Source organism: Lonchura striata, chromosome 7, assembly GCF_050655825.1.
Source record: "Lonchura striata isolate lonStrDom1 chromosome 7, ASM5065582v1, whole genome shotgun sequence".
NCBI classification, from domain to species: Eukaryota; Metazoa; Chordata; class Aves; order Passeriformes; family Estrildidae; genus Lonchura; species Lonchura striata.
This window is the reverse complement of record NC_140709.1, coordinates 23,027,116-23,037,933: the sequence shown is the minus strand read 5'-3', so window position 1 is coordinate 23,037,933 and position 10,818 is coordinate 23,027,116. Positions and strand designations below refer to the sequence as shown.

Genomic DNA, 10,818 nt, shown 5'->3' with positions numbered 1-10,818 from the left:
TATAGAAATTGGTTTAAAAACACAGATTTTAATTTTCTTGATTCAGATTGTGTTCCTTTGTAATTGCTAATATAAAAAGTCAGTATCTTCTATGTTGTTTAACCTCTTGCACTTTTTTTCTCAGAAAAACCCAGCCCACCAGAAAAGCTAGGAGTAACAAACGTCACAAAGGACAGTGTATCTCTTTCATGGCTAAAACCAGAACATGATGGTGGAAGCAGAATTGTTAGCTACCTCCTTGAAGCTCTTGAGAAAGGACAGCAAAAATGGGTTAAGTGTGCAGTTGTAAAGACAACTCACCATGTTGTCCATGGTCTTAAGGAAAATGTTGACTATTTCTTCAGGGTGTCTGCAGAAAACCAAGCTGGTTTAAGTGATCCTAAGGAACTACTGCTCCCTGTTACAGTTAAAGAACAATTAGGTATGCTTCCTGACATAAAACAAAAGTTACATTCAATTGCATTCATATTTTAAAATACGGAATATTCTTTTAATGTTTTGGAAATGTTTTGTTTTTCAGAATCTCCCGAGATTGACATGAAGGGCTTCCCTCATAACACTGTATATGTTCGAGCAGGATCAAATCTAAAAGTTGAAATTCCAGTTTCTGGAAAACCAGTGCCAAAGGTGACACTGTCTAGAGATGGTGTTGCACTGAAACCTACCATGAGGTTTCACACAGAAACCACTGCAGAAAGTCTCATCATTAACCTTAAAGAAAGTGTGGCTGCTGATGCTGGCAGATATGACATTACTGCTGCAAACTCAAGTGGCACCACAAAGTCATTTGTTAATATTGTTGTGCTGGATAGACCCGGTCCTCCTGTTGGTCCTGTTGTCCTTAGTGATGTCACTGAAGAGAGTGTAACACTCAGATGGCAACCACCAGCTTATGATGGTGGAAGTCAGGTTACCAACTATATTGTACTGAAAAGAGAAACAAGTACTGCTGCTTGGTCTGAAGTGTCTGCCACTGTTGCTAGAACTGTTATCAAAGTTATGAGGCTTACAACAGGAGAAGAATACCAATTCCGCATCAAAGCTGAGAACCGCTTCGGCATAAGCGATCACATAGACTCGCAATGTGTGGTTGTCAAGCTTCCTTACAGTGAGTAACGTGCTTCTCATGGTATACATTGATGATTTTGTGCTTTGATGTTGAAAATACCATTTTGTTAACAATCAATTCTTTTGATCCCATCAGCTACCCCGGGCCCACCTTCTACACCATGGGTCACTAATGTTACCCGAGAGAGTATTACTGTTGGATGGCATGAGCCAGTCACTAATGGTGGCAATGCTATCATTGGATATCACCTGGAAATGAAAGACAGAAATAGCATATTATGGCAGAAGGCTAACAAGACCCTTATTCGTACCACTCATTTCAAAGTCACCACAATCAGCGCTGGCCTTATCTATGAATTTAGAGTTTATGCAGAAAATGCAGCTGGCATTGGAAAAGCAAGTCGTCCTTCTGATCCAGTCCTTGCAATTGATGCTTGTGGTATGTACTCTGTATAAAATAATGAAGCCCAACCATTTTGTTTCCCCTGTGATAATCTGTTTTATACAGTAAGACAATATTCAAAATAACTGTGGACAATAAGACAATATTCTGTATTCTGTACAATAAGACAATACTCAAAATTGCAATATTTTGTTTCCTTCTGCAGAACCACCAAGAAATGTTCGTGCCTCAGATATTTCCAAGACCTCTATCACTCTCTCCTGGCAGAAGCCAGCCTTTGATGGTGGTAGCAAAATCACTGGATACATTGTAGAAAAACGTGATCTTCCAGATGGCAGATGGACAAAAGCTAGCTTCACCAATGTTATTGAGACTCAGTTCACAGTATCTGGCCTGACACAGAATTCCAAGTATGAATTCCGGGTCTTTGCAAAGAATGCTGTTGGTTCCATTAGTAATCCCTCAGATGTTGTGGGTCCTATCACATGTGTTGATACATATGGTAAGTGTTTTGCAATGATACAATGATATAATTTTGGTGTACTAGGACAATGTCTGTGCTGTTTTGTAGATTCATATTTTAAATATGAAAGGCTAGTTTACAGTGATTCAAGAAGCATGCTGACTGTGAGCATTTGGGCATGATTGCAAAAAGCATCTTTGTCTGTATCTCCATTTTTAAAGTCTTCTGGTATCTTTATTCTCTGAGCAAATGTTTCAAGTGTTTATAGCTATACATGTAATTGTCTCTCCTTCATAGGATTAGTACTAACTTATTCTAGGTTTATGATTTAAGTTACATATGCTCTCTTACTTTGATCTGTATTTATCAAATACCTTTAACTATTTGATTAAATAAGGTAGTATTATTTGGAGATTTTATTAAATACAGGACTACAATAAACATGTTTTTAACTTATTTTTTCTTAAGGTGCACCTGAAATCGATGTGCCACCAGAATATACAGAAGTAGTGAAATACAAAGCAGGAACTTCAGTTAAGCTAAAACTAGGCATCTCAGGCAAGCCTATACCCACAATTGAATGGTTCAAAAATGGCAATGAGGTACTAACCAGTGCACTAGTATCTTTTGAAAGCACAACAGAATTTGCTTCTATACTCATCAAGGATGCAAATCGACTTGACAGTGGCACCTATGAATTAAAATTGAAGAATGCTATGGGTTCAGCATCAGCCCATATTAGAGTACAAATACTTGGTAAGTCCTGAGATGCAACTGTGTTTGCTATTAAACAATACTTCAGTAGTGAATACTTAACATCTTCTTTCTTCTGATTTCCACAGACAAGCCAGGACCCCCAGGTGGACCTATACAGTTTAAAACAGTCACTGCTGAAAAGATTACAATAATGTGGGACCCACCAGCAGATGATGGTGGTGCACCTATAACACACTATGTTGTTGAAAAGCGGGAAACAAGTCGGGTTGTATGGTCTTTAATTTCCGAAAAACTGGAGGGATGTATCGTAACTACAACAAAACTAATCAAAGGAAATGAATATGTGTTCCGTGTCCGTGGTGTGAACAAGTTTGGAATTGGTGATCCGCTAGAATCTGAGCCTGTTATAGCCAAAAATTCATTTGGTAAGAAATAAGTTCTATAAAATAACTTAAGCAATTGAATTGTCTTGTGTGCTATTTGTAAGTAGCACTGTTTTACTGACATATGGTTTTTTATTCAGTTACACCTGGACCACCTAGTACACCAGAAGTCACGAAGATTACCAAAAATTCTATGACTGTTGTCTGGAGTAGGCCCACTGTTGATGGAGGCAGTGAAATATCAGGATATTTTCTGGAGAAACGTGACAAGAAGAGTCTGAGTTGGTTCAAGGTCTCTAAAGAAACTATTCGGGACACCAGACAGAAAGTAACAGGTCTGACTGAAAACAGTGAATATCATTTCCGAGTTTGTGCTGTCAATGCAGCTGGACCAGGTCCGTTCTCTGAGGCTTCTGACTTCTATAAAGCTGCAGATCCTGTTGGTAAGATCCAATGTGCATTTCTTCCAATAGCTTAGAAATCAATGGAAAATGAGTAGTTAGGGTGGGATTGTACCAACGCAATTGAGGGCAGATTTTCTTCCTCTTATAATTGATGGGATTCTGATTGATGGTTTTTTCCCCCATCAACTGTCATTTACAGATAAGCCAGGCACACCAACAAAGCTGAAAGTTGTGGATACAACCAAGACATCTGTTACCCTTGGCTGGATTAAACCTGCTTATGATGGAGGAAGTCCAATTACCCACTATGTGGTGGAGAAGAGGGAAGGTGAAGAGCAAGAATGGACTGTAGTCAGTACCAAGGGAGAAGTGAGAACAACTGAATATGTTGTATCCCACCTTCAGCCAAGTGTTAATTACTATTTCCGTGTATCTGCTATGAATTGTGCTGGACAAGGAGAGCCTATTGAAATTATGGAACCCATTCAAGCTAAAGATATTCTTGGTACTGTATTTCTTTGTGATTTATCATTTTCCTGTGGGGGTGTTTTGTTTTGTTTTGTTTTAAACCGTTTCTTATTTTACATTCCAAGTATGTATTATTAATTTTTTATTTATTTCCACAGTGGCACCAGAGATTGATCTGGATGTTGCTCTTCGGACATCTATTGTCGCTAAAGCAGGTGAAGATGTGGAAATAATGATTCCATTCAAGGGAAGACCTCCTCCAACAGTCACATGGAGAAAGGGTGACAAGAATCTTGGGACTGATGAAAGATACATCATCCAAAACACAGAATCATCTACACTACTTATTATTCCTCAAGTGACACGAAATGATACAGGAAAATATGTTCTTACAATTGAAAATGGAGTTGGAGAAGCAAAATCATCATTTGTGAATGTAAAAGTACTTGACACACCTTCTGCATGCCAGAAGCTGCAGCTCAAGCATGTTTCTCGTGGCACAGTTACGCTGGTATGGGAGCCACCTCTCATCAATGGTGGTTCTGAAATAACAAATTATGTTGTTGAAAGAAGAGATGCTACAAAGAGGGCCTGGTCAACTGTTACAACGAAGTGTTCTCATACCACCTTTAAACTGACTAACCTGTCAGAAAAGACTGCATTCTTTTTCCGTGTTCTTGCTGAAAATGAAATTGGACTAGGTGAACCTTGTGAGACAACTGAACCGGTGAAAGCTGCAGACATACCTGGACCTGTAAAAGATCTAGCTATGAAAGACTCTACAAAGAGTTCTGTTAAATTGCAGTGGAGCAAACCTGACTATGATGGTGGTAGCATTATATCAGACTATGTTATTGAAAAGAAACTCCAGGAAGAGAAAGAATGGACATATGCAGGCACAAGCAAGAGCTGTGAATTTGTAGCTGACAAACTTAAAGAGCTTTCTGTCATGGAATTCAGAGTCTTTGCTAAAAACGAAAAAGGCATGAGTGACTCTGTTACTGTTGGACCCATTACTGTGAAAGAACTTATAATAACACCTGAGGCTGACCTTTCTGATATTCCTGGAGGTCAGATTGCAGTAAGAATTGGACATAACCTGCATGCTGAATTGCCCTATAAAGGTAAACCTAATCCATCAATGAGCTGGCTCAAGGACAACCTCCCTCTTAAAGAAACAGAACATCTTCGTTTCAAGAAAACTGAAAACAAGATAAGTTTAAGTATCAAGAATGTGAAAAAGGAGCATGGTGGCAAATATACTTTAATTCTTGATAACGTAGTTTGCAGAAAGTCATTCACAATCACTGTAATCACTCTTGGTCCTCCATCTAGGCCAAAAGCACCTTTAAGAATAGATGAAATCAAAGCAGATAGTGTAGTTTTGTCATGGGAGGCTCCTGATGATGACGGGGGAGGAGAAATTACTGGCTACAGCATTGAGAAGAGAGAAACATCACAAATGAACTGGAAGTTGGTGTGTTCAAGTGCTGCAAGAACAACCTTCAAAGTACCAAACCTTGTTAAAGATACTGAATATCAGTTTAGAGTTCGTGCAGAAAACAGATACGGAGTGAGCCCACCTCTTGTCTCAGCAGATGTTGTGGCAAAACACCAGTTTAAACCCCCAGGTGCCCCAGGCAAACCTGTCGTATACAACGTAACTGCTGATGGAATGAGCATTACTTGGGATGCTCCCGTTTATGATGGTGGTTCAGAGATTATGGGATACCATGTTGAAAAGAAGGAAAGAAACAGTATTTTGTGGCAAAAAGTTAATGTTGCATTAATATCTAACAGAGAATACAGGATTACTGGACTTCTTGAGGGCTTGGATTACCAATTCCAAGTATATGCTGAAAATGCTGCAGGTCTAAGCCGAGCTAGTGAGCCAAGCAAATTTACTTTGGCAGTCTCTCCAGTGGGTAAGTGAATGATTATGCACTCATCCCAGAAAATTCTGTTCTTGTAGATTATTATGAGCAGTAATAAAAATAAATCTTCATTATTTTCCTTTCAGACCCACCTGGTACTCCTGATTACATTGATGTCACTAGGGAAACAATCACCCTGAAATGGAACCCCCCACTGCGTGATGGAGGCAGTAAGATTGTGGCTTACAGCATTGAGAAGCGGCAAGGAAGTGCAGACCGTTGGCTCAGGTGTAACTTTACTGATGTCAGTGAGTGCCAATATACAGTTACAGGGCTCAGCCCAGGTGACCGATATGAATTCAGAGTGCTTGCAAGAAATGCTGTTGGTACAATCAGCCCACCTTCACAGTCTTCAGGCTATATCATGACCAGAGATGAAAACGGTAAGATTTTTTTATATATATATGCTTGGGTATTGAAGCCAGAAAAAGTTTCTGGCTGTACTGATGGGAAGTGGGAAGTCAAGGGGCAAAGGCCTTGTGACTGAGGTCCTCCCAGTCAATTCAGAACATTTACATTCCAAGGTGGGGAGGTCTAAATTAAAGACCCAAATCTGGCAGACATACATAATCAATTGCTACATTGTTCCTGGATAAGCAGCAGTGGCAAAATTGGAAAGAAGGCATGGACTGTAATATTCCAATGCACTGAATAATTTCAAAATTAAAATGTGCCTCAGGTTGCTTGGCATACTATTAGCACCACATATTAATTTTATCCTTCACCTTTATATATGTGCAAATATATATATGATGCACTTATGGATACTTAAAGGAAAAATAAGTTTATCATTCATAAAATAACTGCTATTTAGAGAATGCCATTTTGTAAGTGAAATAATTTTATATATCATAGACTTATATAATTAGTGCATTTAGAAGAGTATCAAAAAATATTTAGCTATATAAAAATTGATTTATATTTTTCTTTTCTAGTTGCTCCAACAATTGAATTTGGTGCTGAACACTTTGAGGGCCTTACTGTTAAAGCTGGAGAGAGCATTAGACTTAAAGCTCTAATCAGAGGACGTCCAGTACCTAAAGTGACATGGTTTAAGGATGGTAAAGAGATTGATAAAATGATGAATATAGAAATAACTTCAGCTATTGGATATAGTACAATCTTCATTAGAGATGCTATCCGGGAACATCGTGGAGTGTACACAGTAGAAGCCAAAAATGCATCAGGCACTAAACGAGAAGATATTACCATCAGAGTACAAGGTACTGCACCAAGCACTTTCAGCATGCTTTTTTAAAAATAGTATTTTATTCTAAGTGTCAGCAAATTGTAACTCTGAACCTTTGAAATTGCAGACACACCAGGAAAAGTTGGTGGACCAATACGATTTACAAACATCACTGGAGAAAAAGTCACATTATGGTGGGAGCCTCCAGCTAATGATGGCTGTGCTTCTATTTCTCACTACATAATTGAAAAACGTGAAACCAGCAGGATTGCTTGGGCATTAGTTGAAGATAAATGTGAAGCTTGCAGCTATACAGCACTTAAATTAATTAAGGGCAATGAGTATCAGTTCCGTGTCTCTGCAGTGAACAAATTTGGAGTTGGCAGACCATTGGAGTCTGATCCAGTTATTGCACAAATACCTTACAGTAAGTTTCCGCCTCATTCTGCACAAATATCCATGGAGTTACCATCTTGTCCTTCTAATGACATTTTTCTTTTTTGTAGCTCTCCCTGATGCACCAGGAACTCCAGAGCCTACCAATGTAACAGGAGACAGTATCACACTTACATGGGCAAGACCAGAGTCAGATGGTGGAAGCGAGATAAATGAGTACATTCTTGAAAGGAGAGAAAAGAAGAGCATGCGCTGGGTTAAAGTATCCAGTAAGAGGCCCATTACTGAGAACAGATACAGAGTAACTGGCCTTATTGAAGGCAATGAGTATGAGTTCCATGTCATGGCTGAAAATGCTGCAGGGGTTGGACCTCCAAGTGACGTTTCAAAGCTGATTAAATGCAGAGAGCCAGTCAGCCCGCCAAGTGCTCCTAATGTTGTAAAAGTGACAGACACATCAAAGACTAGTGTAAGTTTAGAGTGGACAAAGCCAGTTTTCGATGGAGGCATGGAAATTATTGGGTACATCATTGAGATGTGCAAAGCTGATCTTGAAGCATGGCAGAAAGTCAATGCAGAGACTGTTATTGCTACTAAATATACCGTTGTTGATTTGGAGGCAGGAGAACACTATAAATTCAGAGTTAGTGCTGTCAATGGTGCTGGCAGAGGAGAAAGTTGTGAAGTTCCTGCTTCAGTCCAAACTGTGGACAGGCTTTCTGCGCCTGAAATTGATATTGATGCAAACTTCAAGCAGACTCATATTGTAAGAGCAGGTGCAAGCATTCGTCTATTTATTGCCTTCTCTGGAAGGCCAGTTCCTACTGCGGTGTGGTCCAAAGCAGATGCAAATCTTAGTTTGCGTGCTGACATTCAAACAACTGATTCATTCAGCACATTGACTGTAGAGGAATGCAATAGAAATGATGCTGGCAAGTATGTCTTTACTGTGGAAAACAACAGTGGAAGCAAGTCTATTACATTTACTGTCAAGGTTTTGGACACACCTGGTCCACCAGGTCCTATTACATTTAAAGATGTGACTCGAACATCTATTACTTTAATGTGGGATGCTCCTGTTCTGGATGGAGGTTCTCGTATCCACCACTATGTTGTAGAAAAACGTGAAGCAAGTCGTCGTAGCTGGCAAGTAGTCAGTTCAAAATGCACTCGACAAATCTTTAAGGTCACAGATCTAGCAGAAGGTATGCCATATTACTACCGAGTATCAGCAGAAAATGAGTATGGTGTAGGTGAACCCTGTGAATTAACAGAACCAGTTGTGGCCACAGAAGAACCTGCTCCACCTAAGAGACTAGATATTGTTGATACAACCAAATCTTCTGTAGTTTTAGCTTGGCTTAAACCTGATCATGATGGTGGTAGCCGTATTACTGGATACCTTCTTGAAATGAAACAAAAAGGATCTGATACCTGGACTGGAGCTGGACAAACCAAGCAACTTACTTTCACCGTTGAAGGCCTTGTGGAGAACACAGAATATGAGTTCCGGGTCAAGGCAAAGAATGATGCTGGCTACAGTGAGCCAAGAGAAGCTTTCTCTTCTGTTATTGTTAAGGAGCCACAGATTGAACCAACAGCAGATCTCAGTGACATAAGCAGACAGCTTATAACATGCAAGGCTGGAAGCACCTTTACTATTGATATACCAATCAGTGGGCGCCCAGCTCCAAAAGTGACATGGAAACTTGAGGAGATGAGGCTGAAGGAAACTGAAAGAGTGACCATCAAGACAACAAAAGACCGAACCACACTGACTGTAAAAGACAGTATGAGAGGTGACTCTGGTAAATACTACCTTACACTTGAGAACACTGCTGGTGTGAAAACATTTACTGTCACAGTGGTAGTCATAGGAAGGCCAGGTCCTGTCACTGGCCCAGTTGAAATATCGTCTGTAACTGCTGAGTCCTGTGTGTTGACCTGGAAAGAACCTGAAGATGATGGTGGCAGTGACATTACAAACTACATTGTAGAGAAACGTGAATCTGGCACAACAGCATGGCAACTGGTGAATTCTAGTGTGAAACGCACACAGATCAAAGTCAGTCATCTCACAAAATATCAAGAGTACAGTTTCCGAGTAAGCTCAGAAAATAGATTTGGTGTCAGCAAGCCAGTTGAATCAAAAACAGTAGTTGCTGAGCATCCATTTGGTAAGTGAAACATTTCTCAAAATTTGTTATTTTCTTCTGACTTAGGTATTTATAATTACTAACATTTTCCTCCCCACCTTTTTCCTGTTTAGTTCCACCAAGCCCACCCTCAAGACCAGAAGTCTATTCTGTGTCTGCAAGTGCCATGGCCATTCGCTGGGAGGAACCCTATCATGATGGTGGCAGCAAAGTCATTGGATACTGGGTGGAAAAGAAGGAGCGCAACACCATCCTTTGGGTGAAGGAGAACAAAGTACCATGCTGTGACTGCAACTATAAAGTCACAGGGTTGGTGGAAGGCCTAGAATATCAATTCAGAACCTATGCTCTAAATGCTGCAGGTGTTAGCAAAGCTAGTGAAGCTTCCAGACCTGTAGTGGCTCAAAATCCGGTTGGTAAGTATTACTTTTAGAGTTATGTTGTTATTTAAACTAAAATAGTAGTGCATTTCTCATTTTTTCTGCTTTATTCCTCCAGATCCACCAGGAAGACCAGAAGTAACAGATGTCACCAGATCTACAGTGTCGCTGAGCTGGTCGCCTCCACTTTATGATGGTGGAAGCAAAATAATAGGATATATTATTGAGCGCAAACCATATAACGAATCTGGTGATGGACGTTGGCTGAAATGCAATTATACCATTGTCTCAGAAAACTTCTTTACTGTGACAGCTCTTAGTGAAGATGAAGCCTATGAATTCCGTGTACTAGCAAAGAATGCTGCTGGCGTGATTAGCAAAGGATCTGAATCAACCGGTGCTGTCATTTGCAAAGATGAATACAGTAAGGAATATTTACATGGGACAATTAAAAGCATAATGTTCTATTTTTAGTACTGTCACGTAATTTTTCTTCAAATCTCTTTTTCCAGCACCACCAAAGGCTGAACTTGATGCCAGACTCCAGGGAGAAGTTTTGAGCATTAGGGCTGGATCAGATCTTGTTCTTGATGCAGCCGTTGGTGGAAAACCAGAACCAAAAGTCTTCTGGTCCAAAGGTGACAGGGAACTGGAGCTCTGTGAAAAGATATCTCTGCAATATACCAGCAAACGAGCTATTGCAATTATCAAGTTCTGTGACAGAAGTGATAGTGGAAAATATACCCTAACAGTTAAAAATGCCAGTGGGATGAAACAAATTTCTGTTCTTGTCAAAGTGCTTGGTATGTATTCCATGATTAGTATTAATGCTTAAAATACAGAAAAAATCAGCATAA

At 39.8% G+C, this 10,818-nt stretch overlaps 1 protein-coding gene across 50 annotated transcripts in view; it reads left to right on the top strand.

The window, feature by feature from the left end:
- TTN (titin) overlaps positions 1 to 10,818 on the top strand; it is a 239,181-nt gene that overhangs the window by 210,681 nt on the left and 17,682 nt on the right. For all 50 annotated transcript variants that reach the window (XM_085584497.1, XM_085584508.1, XM_085584521.1 and 47 more), the window contains 16 exons: positions 125 to 421; positions 521 to 1,108; positions 1,205 to 1,507; positions 1,677 to 1,973; positions 2,403 to 2,690; positions 2,777 to 3,076; positions 3,175 to 3,477; positions 3,638 to 3,943; positions 4,065 to 5,831; positions 5,927 to 6,223; positions 6,776 to 7,063; positions 7,157 to 7,456; positions 7,536 to 9,602; positions 9,695 to 9,997; positions 10,080 to 10,385; positions 10,474 to 10,764. In XM_085584497.1, coding sequence (XP_085440623.1) covers positions 125 to 421; positions 521 to 1,108; positions 1,205 to 1,507; positions 1,677 to 1,973; positions 2,403 to 2,690; positions 2,777 to 3,076; positions 3,175 to 3,477; positions 3,638 to 3,943; positions 4,065 to 5,831; positions 5,927 to 6,223; positions 6,776 to 7,063; positions 7,157 to 7,456; positions 7,536 to 9,602; positions 9,695 to 9,997; positions 10,080 to 10,385; positions 10,474 to 10,764 — 8,301 coding nt within the window. The remainder of the gene's footprint in view (positions 1 to 124; positions 422 to 520; positions 1,109 to 1,204; positions 1,508 to 1,676; positions 1,974 to 2,402; positions 2,691 to 2,776; positions 3,077 to 3,174; positions 3,478 to 3,637; positions 3,944 to 4,064; positions 5,832 to 5,926; positions 6,224 to 6,775; positions 7,064 to 7,156; positions 7,457 to 7,535; positions 9,603 to 9,694; positions 9,998 to 10,079; positions 10,386 to 10,473; positions 10,765 to 10,818) is intronic.